This window comes from Otolemur garnettii, unplaced genomic scaffold (assembly GCF_000181295.1).
Source record: "Otolemur garnettii isolate 467f Iridium unplaced genomic scaffold, OtoGar3 scaffold00019, whole genome shotgun sequence".
Taxonomy (NCBI): Eukaryota; Metazoa; Chordata; class Mammalia; order Primates; family Galagidae; genus Otolemur; species Otolemur garnettii.
The window spans coordinates 1,953,254-1,970,490 of NW_003852414.1; the positions used below are offsets into that span (position 1 = coordinate 1,953,254).

Genomic DNA, 17,237 nt, shown 5'->3' on the forward strand with positions numbered 1-17,237 from the left:
TGTGAGACAGATTCTTACTTTGTCACTCTAGGTAGAGTGGTGTCAGAGCTCTCAGCAACCTCAAACTCCTGGACTCAAGTGATTCTCCTGCCTCAGCCTTCTGAGTAGCTGGGAGTACGGGTGCCCACCACAAGGTGTGGCTAGTTTTTCTATTTTTTAGTAGAGACAGGGTCTTACTCTTACTCAGGCTAGTCTGGAGCTCCTAAGCTTAGGCATTCTCCCCGCCTCAGCATCCCAGAGTGTTAGGGATACAGGCGTGAACCACCACACCCAGCATAAAAGTTAAACACTTGAACAAAGAATGGCCAAGACTGTCTTTATAGGATAGCAAGGCTTATTTTAAACCCACAGTGATTAAGATGTTGAGGCACTGGTACAAGGATAAACAGACCAATGCAGTTAAATAGAGAGCGTGTGTAGACACTTGATCTGAGGTGGTGCTGCAGAGCAGTGTGTGAGGAGGGCTGACTCCTGGGCTTAAGCCATTCTCTTGCCTCAGCCTCCCAACTAAGTAGCTGGGACTACAGTTACCCGCTGCAACGCCTGGCTGTTTTTTTGTTGCAGTTTGGCCGGGGCCAGGTTCAAACCCGCTGCCCTTGGTATATGAGGCTGGTGCCCTACCCACTGAGCCACAGGCACCGCCCAGGAAAGATATTTTAGATAGGATACAAAAGCACTAAACACAAAGGAAAGATTCATCTAGTGGGCTATGATAAAATAAACTTTGGGTCATTAAAAGATCATCAAAAACAGTTATAGGGCGATGCACTTGCAATATTGAAAAATATTTACATCCAAAATATAAAATGGTCAAGAAACTTGAATGGGTTCTGCAGAGTAGATGCTGTCCAAATGGTCAAGTGATGGAGCGTGTGGAGTAGCAGGAGCTTGTGAAATTCTAGAGTGAGAGTATAAATTGGTGCAGTCATTTTGAAGACACTTATTTTATGATCCAGCAATTCTGAGCATATAACCCCCCCCACACACACACATATGCACACATGGTCAAAAAGATATACAACAGTGTTCATAGCTACGTTACTTGTGATACCTCCAAACTGAAACAGCTCAAATGTCCAATAACAGAATGGATAAAGTACAGTGTTTTTATACAGTGGAATTTTTTAGAGGAGTGGAAATTAACAAATTAAAGCTACATAAGACAAGATAGATGGTCCTTATAAATGTTATATTAGAAAAAAAATCAGACATGAACAAATTATGATTCCACTGTTAAACATGGTTTGCCCTTATCTGTGGTTGAGCAGTCGTGACAGCAGTTACCTTTGCAGAGGAGTGGAGATTGGGAGGAGGCATGGAGGGGACTTCTGGGTATAGGTAATGACTAATTTCTTATCCTGGGTGTAATTTCTTTCTTTCTTTTATTTATTTATTTTTAAGAGACAGAGTCTCACTTTATCACCTTCAGTAGAGTGCTGTGGCATCAAAGCTCACAGCAACCTCCAACTTAATGGGCTTAGGCAATTCTTTTGCCTCAGTCTCCCAAGTAGCTAAGACTACAAGCACCTGCCACAATGCCCAGCTATTTGCTTTTTTTGGTTGCAGTTTGGCCGGGGCCGGGTTCATACCCGCCACCCTTGGTATATGGGGCCAGTGCCCTACTCACTGAGCCACAGGTACTGCCCAACCCTGGGTGTAATTTCATGGGTGTGTTGTTCACTTGTGGTTTGTATACTTTTCTGTATCTGCATTATACCAGTAAGAAGTTTAAAACCCACGATACTGAGACATCATGTTTTACCTCTCACTGTCAAGGGAACTCCCCACAATTGGGAGGTCTATTTAGAAGGATCTATTAAGCTTTAACATGACAGTCCCACCTTTAGGTGACTTAATGCTACATATATTCTTGTCCATATACTAGATTATTGTGTTTTTTTTTTTTTTGAGACAGAGTTTTACTTTGTCACCCTGGGTACAGTACCGTGGCATCACAGCTCACAGCAACCTCAAACTCTTGGGCTCAAGTGATTCTCTTGCCTCAGCCTCTCAAGAAGCCGGGACTATAGGCACCTGCCAATGCTGGGCTATTTTTTTGTTGTTGCAGTTGTCATTGTTAGTAGGCCCGGGTGGGATTTGAACCCGCCAGCCTTAGTGTATGTGGCTGGCTCTGTAACCACTGAACAACAGGTGCTGATTTATCTGCTATTGTTTTGTTGTGATTGTCATTGTTTGGCAGGCCCAGGCTGGGTTCAAGCCTGTCAGTTCCGGTGTATTTGGCTGGCTCCCCAGCCGCCGAGCCATATACCAGATTATTAATTGCAACATTATTTGTAATGCCAAAAGATTGGAAACCACCTAAATTTCCACAATTTTTAAATAATTGTAATTTATCCATATCATGGATTATGGTGCAGTTGTAAAATATGTGGAAACACTTTACATACTAATATTAAAAGACCTCTGTGTTGGGGGCGGTGCCTGTGGCTCAAAGGGGTAAGTCACGGGCCCCATATACCAGAGGTGGTGAGTTCAAACCCGGCCCCTGGCCAAAAAAAAAAAGAGTTTAAAAAAGAAAAAAAAAAAAAGACCTTGGTGTTAAAATGTGTTCTATACCTGCAAATAATAGATCAAATATGCTACATTATATAAAAGGGCAGAACATGTGTGTTTGCTTGAATGTACATGACATCTTCATAAAGATATTAAATAATGACAACATTTCGTTCTTGTGGGAAAGGGGACAGGGTGGGTGGGAGATGGCTGTGGGGTGACTTTTCTCTGCGTACTCTTTTGGACTTCTGCATTTTGAACTATATATTTCTAATTTAACAGTATTTGGGAATTTAATCATCATTTCTTTTTCCCCTTAGACATGGCAAATATGTATGTCTTACTCCGTGCTGTGTCCACTGGTTTACCTCATATGATTCAGGAGCTGCAAAACCATATCCATGATGAGGGCCTTAGAGCAACCAGTAACCTTACTCAGGAAAATGTGAGTCATGTAAGGGACTGGGAAATGTTTCTCTTAATCGGATTTGTCATGGAGTTTTTCTTTTGTCTTTACCATCTTTTCAAAGATAAAAGGGAAAAGTCTTGCCATGCCAATAAATGGAGTGTCTTTTGTTTGTTTGTTTGTTTGTTTTGTATTGAGACAGAGTCTCACTTTGGGCCTGAGTAGGTAGAGTGCTGTGATGTCAGCAGCTCACAGCAACCTAAATGGAGTATCTTTATTTAAATGTTTTAAGCCTAGAATTTCTTGGACTCATTTTGGAATTACCACATGAAAACCATTGAATGAGATAGACTGTCTTTTGGCATCTTAATGTGTTCATTTTAACAGTTGCTAACTTCTCACAGGAAAATATTGTTTCTAGATAATTGTGTTTCCGTGTCATTGGCATTGATACATAGTTGTAGTGACAGGGCAGCAATTGCTTTCTTTACATGTTCCCTGCATTCGGTTGTCCATGAAGCAAATTTAGGTTAAAATAGTCTTCCATAAACATACACTGGCTGCCCCAAGTACCCAGAGGCACTCACGTCTCTACCACCCGTCTTTCTGCCAAGTCCTTTGCCAAGGCGGGCAGGTCCCTGTTTACAAGAGGTTGCTTTTCCTAGTTGCCTTTCTTACTAAAGCGTGTTCCTCTCATCAGGTGTTGTGGTACCTGTTTCCTTGTTGTTCCTGGTGATGGTCGATGAATAAGAGAGACATAGTATGAAATGTTACAGGCTCCTTCGTAGGAAGAACTCTTTGCTCTTTATCTGCAGCGTAGTACTCTGTGTAGATCCCGTTAGTCAAGAGCATTTATTAAATGCTGATTACCGGAATTGTAGATTTGTCTATTTGCATGTGTTTTCGTATGCATAATGCATACGTTTTCCATTTTTGTAGAACTCTTAGTTCATAGTATTTATTTTTTTCACTCGTATTTATTAGACACATTAGTTTATATCACTTGATTTACAGATTCAGGGTATGAAGTGGGCTTGGAAGCACAGAGGTGGGTGTCAAGGCTGGGAGGCAGAAATATAAGTAAATGCATTTGTAGTGAACTCAAGTACATCTCACTGACATGCTTAAGTCTGAGGTGCTGATTTCTTCACAGTTACCTCCATAAAGAGGAAAAACTCACTTCTGCATTAGTAGGTATTTCTTTCCCCTGAGATGTGGGGATGGTATTGCCACCCAGTTCCAGGGGCCTCTGTTTTCACAGAAAGTGGCTTTTTAATTCTTGCTCTGTCAGCCATTAGTGACTCTGCAGGTACTCTGTGTTTATATGATTCTTTACGAAAGTGACGGGCCTGGTAGTTCAGAAATCGTGTCTTGTTATCCTAAAGATAAGGTATCCCAGTGCAAGAGAGAAGGGTGTTTAACAGCACAGTCAATAAGCGGGTTCTTCAGCCAGCGATACGAGACAGCCCTGCTGTTGAATGATAGACTCGTGTCAACATCAAAGTTGTAGGTTTTTAAGACTATCTTAGGTAAAACCATTTTCTGAGGAGCGTTAATGTATAAAACATAATTTGGGGGAAGACTTCACTATTTTAACAAGTTTTAATAAGCCAAATTTTATTCCTGAACGTCTTAAAATACAATTTTATATTTATTGTATTTATAAAATACAGTTTTATATTCCATGTTTGCAGATGCCAACTCTATTTGTGGAATCAGTTTTGGAAGTACATGGTAAATTTGTTCAACTTATTAACACTGTTTTGAATGGTGATCAGCACTTTATGAGTGCACTGGATAAGGTAATTTACAAATACATGTATATGTACATAAAATTCTCGTTCTCATTCTTTAGCCAGTTTCAGGGTTAGGCTTTTAAGTATGAAATTTTTGATCTAAACATAGAGATTAACGTTAAGTAACTCTTTGTCTTCCTTCCTCCTGCTAAGTAACTAATTTAAATGCAAAAGTCAAGTAGAAACAACACAACTTTTAAATAGTGATTATGCTATGTAAGGGGAATTGTTAATAAACTTGTATCTTTTGGCCATACATTTTAATATTTTTAGAACTAATTTTTTTCTTTGAATGTAATACTTAGGCTATAATATTTGAAAGTAAAAGTAATATATTTTATAAACTTCTGAATTTTTGTATTCTTCAAAGGAAAGTTGCTTACAAGGTTATTTTGAAAAAGTAGAGTTATTTTATCTGTGTTAAAATTTTAGTAATGAGTTATAAAGAGTATCTTGCAATAGGACGGGATATATAGTTGTTCTATAGTTAAGAATAAAGTTAGAGATGTCTGCCTTTTGTTAGATATGATAGCACTATTAAACTAACACTGCACCCTGCGTTTTGGGTGGGGTGGTCATTTTAGATGTACAGGTTATAGATGATTATAATACACCAGCTTTATTTTTGCTGTACTGCTGGTAGCTAATCACTGGCCTATTTTCTATTTAGGCCCTTACATCAGTTGTAAATTACAGAGAACCCAAGTCTGTTTGCAAAGCACCTGAACTGGTAAGTTTGATGGCTACTGAGAAAGTGAAAACCAAGGAGAACGTCAAATTAACTTGTTTTTTGTAGCATTTTTCTAAAAAATAGGAAAAAAATTATTATTTCTATATCTTATATAATTCAGCATTTATATGTGGCTTTTTTTTCTTTCTTTTTTTTTTTTGAGACAGAGTCTCACTATGTTACCCCTGGTAGAGTGCTGTGGCATCATAGCTCACAGCAACCTCAAACTCTTGAGCTTAAGCTATACTCTTGCCTCAGCCTCCCAAGTAGCTGGGACTATAGGCGCCTTCCACAACGCCTGGCTATTATTTTGTTGTTGGAGTTGTCATTGTTCTTTAGCTGGCTTGGGCTGGGTTTGAACCTGCCAGCCATGGTATATGTGGTCAGTGCTGTAACCTCTGTGCTATGGGCACCAAGCGGATATATGTGGCTTTTCTTAAGAATAACTGAAAGAGAAAATATTTCCCTTTATAATAGTTTGCATTACATTTCATGAAAATGTTGTTATATCTGAAATCTAAAGAAAATCTGATGATAAAGTTTTGGTAACCTTTGAAGGAAACTGTAAGGTTTTTATAAAATTAAGAAAGGTACTTATTCAGTGTCAAAAATTACAGAACTACTCAAAACTCACCTAAGTGTTCTTGTAGAAATTTATATTACAGACAGCAGTGCTTTATTGGTCAGTGGGTGTTGATTGCATTCTTGACTTATTTCTAGTTTGATTTTTTAAAATTTATCTTAACGACATATGTTTTAAATTAGATAGTTTATTTTCATGATTTTGGTGTGTGGCTGTAGTCCAGCTATTCAGAAGACTGAGGCAGGAGATCTCTTGAGGCCAGGAGTTTGAGGCTGTAGTGCACCTGATGCTGCCTGTGAAAGGCTACTACCCTCCAGCCTGGACAGCACAGCAAGATCCCATTTCTTAAAAAAGTAAATAAATAATAAAGTAAGCTTTAGGATAGCAAAACTCTGCCTATGGATGTTATTTTGTATTGCTGGTTTGCCTTCTTCGGAGGCACAATATGTATGGAAGGGCCTTTTTTAAGATGTATTGTCACTTTTTATTTGAGCTTGCTAAGTACTGTGACAACTTACTAAAGAAATCAGCAAAAGGGATGACGGAGAATGAAGTGGAAGACAAACTCACAAGCTTCATCACTGTTTTCAAATATATTGATGATAAAGATGTTTTTCAAAAGGTGAGTTGTGAATAGAAACGTTTCATTTGTATTTTAGTAAACTTTGACTGCTTTTTGAACTTTACATCACTAGAAAAGGAAGTAATCTTAAACATTTATTTCAATGTAGTTCTACGCAAGAATGCTGGCAAAACGTCTAATTCATGGGTTATCTATGTCTATGGATTCTGAAGAAGCCATGATCAATAAACTAAAGGTAATGGAAGTCTTGGGTCTGGTAAGGACCATCACATAAGGATGTCCATGTATATAATAATAGGAAATAATTCATCAGCAGGATCCGTTAGATGTATAATGGTGTGTATCCATACAGTGAGATATGTAAATGCTATATTAAAAGGAAAAATACATATTGATGTGGCAGTATTCACAGGATATCAGTTTTGATTTAAAAAAGACTAGTATTGCTTATAAATGAATATACCTAAAATATTCTGTTCAGTACAAGTTTTGGCACATAGCTGAATTTTGTTTTTTTCACATCATTTCAGCTGACACACTGATACTTGTTATCCTGAATTAATTCAGCAGTTGAAAATGTCATTGTATAGAAGACATTGAATATAACGTGTTTCTTTTTAAACCTACCAAAAACATAACTGATCTTTTAATGTTTAGAAAGCATGTTAACAGAACACAAAGTTTTTTATATCCCAGGTTTAGAGATTCAGATTTTTCTGACCCAGTAATAACAGTTTGGAATAATTTCAAAGAAATAGACTTCTTCATCCCTCAGTAGATGGTATTAAAAATAACCCTACGTGCCACCTTTTTAATTGGCTACTGGCTGGAGTGTTCTAAGTAATCTTTCATATATAGTTGTTACTATCTACAGATAGTAGATAAAAGCCGTGTATGGTGGCATGTACCTATAGTCCCAGCTACTCAAGGGGTTGTAGCAGGAGGATTGCTTGAGCCCAGGAGGTTGAAGCTCTGATCATGCCTTTGAGTAGCCACTGCACTCCAGCCTAGGCAACATAGTGAAACCTTATCTCTTCAAATGAATAAATAAATTTTAATGTATCTTATGTGTAGTAGTGGAGCGTCTTGCAGTGTTGGCTTAAGATATATAGATATTTTAAAGGCAGGTTTATTGTTTAAATAGGTGTTTTTATTCACTAATTTAATCAGCCTTCAAAAGAAAGGAATCTTTAAATGATTTTGAATAGGTACTTTGAATTATGAATATTATAGGCCTTGGATGTAAACATACATGCAAGGACCTCGGACCAAAGACCTAGCGATAGAAGCACATTTTTATTAATCAATTTAGCTTATTATTTTTCTTTTTAATTCATAGGTTTTTAAAACCTTTTCTTCTTTTTGTATAGCAAGCCTGTGGTTATGAGTTTACCAGCAAGCTACATCGGATGTATACAGATATGAGCGTCAGTGCTGATCTCAACAATAAGTTCAACAATTTTATCAAAAATCAAGACACAGTAATAGATTTGGGAATTAGTTTTCAAATATATGTTCTACAGGTATGAATATATGTTTTACTGTGGGCCTTTACTTGGTTTTAGTACTTTGATACAAAAAGGATTCAAACAGGGAAGCCTAATTACATTTGTTTCACGCAGTGGACTGTGGTTTCCGGAATCACATGTCATGTTGATTTAGAATATGAAATGTGCCACAGTAGTGATGCTCAGGGGTTTTAGCAGCATTTTGGGGGGTGGGGGGAGGTGTTCTAGTTTATTAAATCGTATATTTACTCCTGGTTAGATGTAGACCTCTTTAACTTTTTATTTTACTTTTTTCCTTCTAGGCTGGTGCATGGCCTCTAACTCAGGCTCCTTCATCCACATTTGCGATTCCCCAGGAATTAGAGAAAAGTGTACAGATGGTATGTTTGCAGGAAATGTATTAGAAGACTTAGGAATTTTAATAGGCCTCTCCATATTATCTCACATTAAATATTTTTCCAAAGTTTTTTTTTTTTTTGAGACAGAGCCTCAAGCTGTCACCCTGGGTAGAGTGCTGTGGTATCACAGCTCACAGCAACCTCCAACTCCTGAGCTCAAGCAATTCTCCTGCCTCCGCCTCCCAAGGAGCTGGGACTACAGGTGCCTGCCACAGCGCCCAGCTATATTTTGGTTGCAGTCATCATTGTTGTTTTGGTGGGCAGGGGCTGGATTCGAACCTGCCAACTCAGGTGTATGTGGCTAGTGCCTTAGCTGCTACAGTCACAGGTGCCAAGCCGATTTTTCCAAAGTCTTAAGGGTTCCTACATGAAAATAGAGTCACAAATTAGAGTTAGTCTACCCTTTAGGAAGAATATAAATGACTGTAGTTACTAATATTAAGACGAAAACTAGTAAGGATGGCATAGAGTTCTTTGTCAAAGCATGTCCCTTCCTCTTAGAAAGTCTATTATCTGCTCTTAAGCAGTTTTTAGTTACATAAAGATTGATATTAGAAAACTTTGAACCTAACATTTAAAAAAGTCATTTTCCAGGTTTCCATTTGAATTTTGAGCCATTTTTATACCCATTTATCTCTTAATAGTATTTTTGTTTCTGTGCTGTGGTTTTCGTCCGTCTATGCAGACTAGGAAATATTACAGAAAAAATGGATTGAAGCTGGAAAATTCAAGTGGAAATTGCTTTAAAGTGCGACTGAGTAGAAACTGTAGACTGCTTACCAAAAAGCTTTTAAAGGCACAATGAAAATGTCTCTTTTTAAGAGCAATTTTATTGAGATAATAAGATACATATGCCATACATTTCACCCATTTCAAATATACAGTTTCAGTAGTTTTTAATATTTTAACAACCATCACCACAATTTTAGAACATTTTCATCACCCCCAAAGAAACTCTCTATTAGTAATTATTCCCCATTATCCTTCTTTCTGCTTCCCCCTCCCCACTCAGGCTATTTTCTGTCTCTATGGCCAGTTCTGCACATCTCAGATAAATGGAATCATACCTCCTGTCGTCTTGTTTGACTAACTTCACTCGTTTGCCATAATGTTGTGAAGATTATTCCATGGTGGGGAATGAATCAGTAGTTCATTCCTTTTTATTGCCAAATACCACTCTCTTGTATGGATAGACCACTGTTTTGTTTTTTTTTAAGTCCACTCATCATTTGATGGACATTTGGGTTGTTCCCACTTTTTTGGTATATGAACAAGGCTGCTGTGTGTATCTGTGTATATGTTTTTGAGTGGCTGTTTTTTCATTTTTTATGAAATTGGTTCCTTTTGATTTTCTAACACCAAAAGGCCTTCTTATTTCTCGACTAGATAGACATTTGGGTGGCAGGGTGTTTTTTTTGTAAGAGAAAACTTATCCTTTAGTAGTTCCTCTTTGGGTCATAACCTGAGTTTCAAAACCTGAGTTTGTGAACTAGTGAATTATGCACATGTCTATGGTATTTAAAGGGAAAATGTTATTCCATTGTGCTGTTTCCTAGGGATTTTGGCAAGGGCTAGTTTGTGTCATTTTTAATAGGCGTACCGCAGCGATATTACAGATTTAACACAAAGGATTCTTTTGTTGAAAAGCACATATATTGTTTCTTAGACAATGGTGTGTTGCTTATGTTTTTTCAAGGAAATAAATAACATGTCTTTTGAGAAGCGATTGTTATCCATTGCTCATTTTTAGTCTGTGCATTAGTACTAATTAGCCAGATACAGAATGTCTTGTTGGCTTATTAGTGTGGCTCCCTCTAGAGTTCAGTATGCCGATTTTAGTAGGTTTGCATTATAATACGATCTTTTTGTTTCTTTTAAAATATCATAAGCAAAACACAGTGCAGCTCCAGAATCATAAGCTTTGGTTTCGTAAACAAAATTTCCTATGCCATTTGTTATTGTTTGAGCTGGAGCAAATAACTTTAAGATTCTATTAACTGATAATTGCGCTACCCTGAGGATTGATATGAGGGTGAAATGAAATAATCCATTTGAAGTATTTAACCTAGTATACAGTAAGTACTAAATAAATGGTAGCTGATAGGAGAAGTAGTGAGAATAATGGCAGTGGCTGTAGTGTGGTGGTAAGAGTGCAGGAGCATAATTAGTCAAGTGGATTTTGGGAACATAAGCATAAGTAGACGTTTAGAATGGAGTCTCATTTTAGGACTTTTTACATCTTCTTTGAAAAGAGATTATAACACCCTTGTAGAAGCTGTAGGAAGAGGAGCATTCCTGCAAGCGTTCACTGGCTGGGTTGAGCAGGATCTCAGCTTACTATACATTTTGCAGAAAGAACAGCTGCAGGCTGGGGGCAATACTTTACCTGCCTGGGGTGGGCAGGTAAAGTGTATTGATGTGTCTGTGTCCGGGCAAGAGAAAGACAATTGACCCCTCTCTTTGGTCAGTCTTAAAACTTACTTCTTACAACCTTGCTTCTCCAATTGAATTTAAGGGAGAAGGTGGAAGCTGACAGAAATAGTTTTCCTTTTAACTTTGTTTTACTTTCCTCTGTCCTTGAAATAGTCATTTTCCACAATTTGATTTCTTTCTGACTATATAATTCTAAGAATGTTGTTCTCTCCTTTAGGATTTTCTCAAATTACCAGTAGAGGGAGTTTATCCTTTATTTTTTCCCCCCCAGTTAATGCAAATTTTCAATTACATAAGATTGAAATCTACTTCTATATTTAATAGTTTACATTTCTCGGGTGGCACCTGTGGCTCAGCGAGTAGGGCGCCGGCCCCATATACCGAGGGTGGCGGGTTCGAACCTGGCCCCGGCCAAACTGCAACAAAAAATAGCCAGGCACTGTGGTGGGTGCCTGTAGACCCAGCTATTTGGGAGGCTAAGGCAAGAGAATTGCCTAAGCCCAAGAGTTGGAGGTTGTTGTGAGCTGTGACGCCACAGCATTCTACCAGGGGTGACAAAATGAGACTCTGTCTCTTAAAAAAAAAAAGTAGTGTACGTTTCTCATATTAAATTAATTCATCTTAGTGATGATTTATGTTTTTGACATGATTAAGATGTAAACATAACTGTTTTTCAAATGTTATTTCTATTTTACACATATCTCAAAACTATGGAAACAAAGCTGCAATTAAAGGTGATGTATAGCAAGCCTCCAGCGTGCTTGGGTCTGTGGTGACCCTGTGCATTCCTACAGTGCTTGCGAGAACAGCTCTGAAATGGTTTGAGGCCTTGCCCTGCTCCATCCAGAGCAAGGTTATAGAAATTTCAGACAATCAACTTGATCCCTTCTGGATCTGGTATACTGGACATTGTATAGATGTACACTGTGTAATGTGGCAGCCCCTTGGCATAGATTACATTTAAAATTCAGTTTTGGCGGGCGGTGCCTGTGGCTCAGTGGGTAGGGCTCCGGCCCCATATACCCAGGGTGGCAGGTTCAAACCTGGCTCTGGCCAAACTGCAACAAACAAAATAGCTGGATGTTGTGGGCACTTATAGTCCCAGCTACTTGGGACTTGGCTGAGGCAAGAGAATCACCTATGCCCAGGAGTTGGAGGTTGGTATGAGTGGTGTGACCCCATGGCACTCTCACCAGGGTGATATAGTGAAACTCTGTCTCTACCAAAAGAGACAGTTTTGGCTGGGCCTGGTGCCTAGCACTCTTGGGAGGCTGATGCAGGAGAATTGCCTGATTTCAGGCATTCAAGACCAGCCTGAGCAAGAGCAAGACCTCATCTCTACTAAAAAGAAAAAATTAGCTGAGCATTGTGGCAGGTGCCTGTAGTCCCAGCTACTTGGGAGGGTGAAGCAGGAGGATCGCTTGAGCCCAGCAGTTTGAAGTTGCTGTGAGGTAGGCTAACACCTCAGAGTGAAAACTCTTTCTCTCCAATAAATAAAATCAAATTCAGTTTTTCAATTTTAAAAAAAGGTAACTTACTTTGCACTGTAAACCAATAAATCTTAATTATATTTATTTTTTACCTAGTCCAAAAACCTGAATAATATTAAACAAAGATCTCAAGTAGTATATATTAATGCAGCTGTCTATTAGAGGTAAATAAACTCATTGAATAGCCAATTTTAATTTTTAAGACTCTTTGAGATCTAATTGAGGCCCTAACATAGTATATGAAAAAAGCTGTCCTTGGCCCAGGCTTGGTGGCTCATGCCTGTAATCCTAGCACTCTGGGAAGCTGAGGCAGGTGGATTGCCTGAACTCAGGAGTTTAAGACCAGCCTGAGCAAGACCGACCCTCGTCTCTAAAAAATAGCCAGGTGTTATGGCAGGTGCCTGTCGTCCCAGCTACTCAGCAGGCCGAGGCTAGAGGATCGCTTGAGCCCTGGAGTTTGAGGTTGCTGTGAGCTATGACACCCTTGCACACTACCTGGTGGGTCAAAGTGAGACTCCATCTCAAAAAAATAAAGGGAAAAGAAAAGAAAAGTACTATCTTTTATCCTATTGCTATAAATTGAGAAGTTTAGTCAACATGTATTTCTTACTAATAGACTTTGATAATACAATTATTTTAATGATACAATTGAGCAAGGTTTTCTACCTGGTCTTTATAATACCAGATGAATTTACAATCCATTTGGAATTGAATTTTGTTCTTGAGTCTTGGTAATCAGATTTTAAATTTAAAGATGGAAAAATAAAATTTAAAGATGAAACAGTTTCTTAGGACATATTGATATCATCAATAAAACTTCACTGAATAGTACTGCTAATGAAGTAAAACATTTTTTAAGAGGTTGGAATGCACATCTTAATGTTAGTTTTTCACTTAAATTAGTTATAAAAAACATAAAGAGCATTTTAAAACTTGAGCTTATTTTGAGAATGTTTCAGTTTCCTTTTGCCCACAAATGCATTGTGTTTTATAGATAAATTATGAGTTGTATAGTAAGAACTGAATTTTATGGATACCGTACAAGGTTACTAATTAGTTGAATGAGCTATTTTGAGTTGCTGTTTGTCTGGATTAGACCCAGACGGATGATCTTAAATATTCCAGGTGCTACTCAGTTCCTGTTCATCAGGTCCAGGGGCTGGTGGATATTCTGGGAGAGAAGGCTGCTGCACTCCTGGAGGGAAATTTGCTCAACAAATGTTTGCTTCCCAGACCTAGGCAAACTTAGAATAAACTGCTGAAAGAATTCACCGATTCTCTTGGCTAGAGCTGTAAACTTTTCTTGGAAGGAGTGGACATAGTCCAGCTGATAACTGTTGCTGATTGCACTATATAGACTTCTTTTTGAAAGTGCTAAAGGTAAAGTTGGATATACAAATGAAAGTTTTAGGCTCAGTGCCTGTAGTTCAGAGAGTGGGGCACCGGCCTTCTAAACAACGACAACTGCAACTAAAAAATAGCCAGGCGTTGTGGCGGGCGCCTGTAGTCCCAGCTACTCAGGAGACTGAGGCAAGAGAATCACCTAATAAGCCCAAGAGCTGGAGGTTGCTGTGAGCTGTGACGCCATAGCACTCTACCTAGGGCAACAGAAAAAGATTTAGGTATGGTACATATGGCACATCATGATATGGTTCTCAAGCTTCCTAATGCCGTGGCCCTTTAATACAGTTCCTTTGGGTCTCAACCCACAGGTTGAGAACTGCTCTGCTAAAAGTATATCTACAGTTCTCAACTGTGGCTTCAAGTAGTTGTTTATTTTTTTGTTTTATAAAAAAGTTGAATTTTTATCTTTTTCACATTTTTATTTCAGAATATTAGTGTGTACATGTTTTATTTACATATAAAGTCAAAGTTAAACAGTAGGTATTCCCTTTACCCTCTTTTTTGCTTTTCCATGTCATTTCCCCCAGATTATATAATGTCCTAGCTCTCAAAAAAAACGAACTCTGTATTTTTCTTTTCTTTTCTTTTTTTTTTTTTTTTTGAGACAGAGTCTTACTTTGTCATCCTCAGGAGAGTGCTGTGGTGTCATAACTCATACCGACCTCAAACTCTGGGCTCAAGCAATATTCTTGCCTCCCAAGTAGCTGGGACTACAGGCACCCACCTCAATGCCTGGCTATGTTTTTCAATGGGGTTTCACTCTTACTCAGACTGGTCTGGAACTGAGCTCAGGCAATCTTTAGAGTGCTAGGATTACAGGGGTCAGCTACAGTGTCTAGCCCTGAACTCTACATTTTTGGATTAATATCCTATAATTACACCTTCAATCCAGGGAAGGAGTTTTTTAAATTTCCTGGCTACATTAATAGAATGTTAAATTTCATGATTCACCACATTATCAACAAAAGAATAGCCAATGAAAACATCCCCTGAGTCTTTGTATTAGTGTTTGCCTGAATGTGGGAATAAATCACACGTACTGCTTTATAGGCAACCACACAGATGTTCACCAGGCTTCACTTCAGCAAAGGGTGTACCAGGTCAGACAGTTAAGTTCACGAAGTCATCCTAGAAAAGGGCTGTGTACCTCGTTGCTGAATAGCACTAAGGTCACCTTTGAGGTACTCCCCCTTGGCCATCTCGTGCCTGTACTGATAATCAGTGAAGCTAGGTTGAGTTCTAAACTAGGATGAGTTGTAAACTCGTCAGACTCATGTTGATCAACAGATTAGAAGGTATGATTTATATTTTCACGTTGAAATACATGTGATGGTGTCTTCGGTCAGTAAGTAAAATTCATAAAGTCCAAACTAATATTATTCACAAATGACAATGAATTACTAACGAGATCATTTCTGAACTTAAACAGAAAGTCCAAGTGCATCTACTTTGTGTTAAGCAGAGAGAGCTGTGTGCCAGGTTGCCTGTTAAAAGAGGTGGGATAGTATTTGCATAATCTTGGTCAAGCACTACACAGATGGATGTGTTTTCTCCTTTGAAAAATAAGAACATTTGCCAGATGGGCTAAAATGTCTTTTCTAAAATGGACATTTTTTTACTTTTATAGTATGGTGATAGCTAGGTAAGTTAGTAGCTGATAATAATGGTGCTTTTGTTTTTGTTTTCTTTACAGTTTGAATTATTTTACAGCCAGCATTTCAGTGGAAGGAAACTGACATGGTTACATTATCTGTGTACAGGTAAAATGCATTTAATTGTATCTTGTTTAATGGCAGTGACCTAACACGATTATGCTTATTTAGAAAGTGATGTCTAATTATAGTTTTTAACCTTTTCTCCTCCATCTGCCTTTATGGTCACCACCACTAAAGTAGCTAATGACGAAGTTCTGGTACACACTTTGTGTTTTACAGTTATGCTTTTCTTTTGAAAAGTAGATTTTTTTTTTCTCCTTAATTCTTTTTTTATTATTATTTCAGATTAATATGAGAGTACAAATTTTAGGTTACATTGTTTTCAATGCTAAGGTAAAGTTAAAATTGTAGTTGAGCCCTAATTATGCTGCTTTTAAGAAATGTCCTAAATTTGCTGATTTATTACATTTCTGTAGCCAACCACTTCGTAAGAATATCAGAAAGTTTATTCAGAAACTCAGATTTAAGGGCTGGGCGGGGTGGCTCACGCCTGTAATCCCAGCACTTGGGAGGCCGAGGCGGGTGGATTGCCTGAGCTGACGGTTTAAGACCACTTGGAGCCAGAGTGAGACCTTGTCTCTTGTGCTAGGCGCCTGTAGTCCCAGCTACTTGGGAGGCTGAGGCAAGAGAATTGCTTAAGCCCAAGAGTTTGAAGTTGTGAGCTATGCCGCCACAGCACTCTATCAAGGGTGACAAAGTAAGACTCTGTCTCAAAAAAAAAAAAGAAAGAAAAGAAAATCAGATCTGATAGGTCAGCTACTTCTAAAATCTATTCTCTTAAGTTATACCTTAGATATCCTTAGAAATTTCATTAACTATGACAGCACAAGGAAACTTGACTGTTTGATTTTTTAATTTATGACGCTGTAATAAACTATACAACTGCACTAGCAAATTCTTTTCCCACAGAGTCCTAATTAATTTCCAGTAGTTTATAGTTTTAAAAAAGCTTTAGTTAGAATCTGATCATTTCCTTTGCAGCTTCTGGAATAGTGGGGCTTACTGATTGGCACTAGAGTTAAAACCTGCAGGATTGTAGGCAGTGTACAGTCGCCTGAAGGTGTTAGACAAAGCAAACACGTTTTCTCTCTTTTTGCTAAACTCTATTTTGAAAAATATCACTTTTTCTTTGTACAAGAAGGAAAGGGCATATATATCATCATCTCAGAAATGGTACTAAGAAGTAGGAAATTCTTTCTGTCTCTTCACCCAAAGAGAGATTTCATCTAAGTAATTTGCCATTTATTTGACTAATTTGCAGCTTGGAGTGTGATAGCTCATTATGTGAGTGACACATGTTGCATTATTTGTGCAAGTTCATCTTTATTGAACAAGTTGGGCATTTACATTTTTTAGTATTTTGTAAAATAAAGAGATGTTTACTAAGTGTTTGCTTAATATTTGACCTTTTGTTTTACACATATGTATTTATTAGCCCCCTAAGAATGTAAATATTTTACACATAGTAGAGATTTTTTTCTATTCTCATTTAGTAAATATAATTGATTTTGAGGGAAAAAACATTGTGTTTTAGACGACACGTTTTTTAAGAAAACTGATACATGCTAATGTAGTTGAATTGTATTTGTTTTTAATTCCCCTGAGTATCTGCCTTGGGGAGTTTGAAATTTCTTGGTTATTCTATTACCTAGTTATAACCAGCCTATCTCCTCAAGT

At 38.0% G+C, this 17,237-nt stretch overlaps 1 protein-coding gene and 1 non-coding gene across 3 annotated transcripts in view; both read left to right on the forward strand.

Annotated features, from left to right (window-relative positions):
- The window catches only part of CUL2 (cullin 2), a 99,752-nt gene that overhangs the window by 70,539 nt on the left and 11,976 nt on the right, over nt 1-17,237 (forward strand). For both annotated transcript variants that reach the window (XM_003786712.2, XM_003786713.2), the window contains exons 10-17: nt 2,835-2,959; nt 4,615-4,722; nt 5,387-5,446; nt 6,523-6,651; nt 6,761-6,847; nt 7,983-8,135; nt 8,423-8,500; nt 15,539-15,605. In XM_003786712.2, coding sequence (XP_003786760.1) covers nt 2,835-2,959; nt 4,615-4,722; nt 5,387-5,446; nt 6,523-6,651; nt 6,761-6,847; nt 7,983-8,135; nt 8,423-8,500; nt 15,539-15,605 — 807 coding nt within the window. The remainder of the gene's footprint in view (nt 1-2,834; nt 2,960-4,614; nt 4,723-5,386; nt 5,447-6,522; nt 6,652-6,760; nt 6,848-7,982; nt 8,136-8,422; nt 8,501-15,538; nt 15,606-17,237) is intronic.
- Nucleotides 11,694-11,826, forward strand: LOC111724160. Its single transcript, XR_002772502.1, has one exon. It is a non-coding gene; the product is annotated as a small nucleolar RNA SNORA9 (small nucleolar RNA).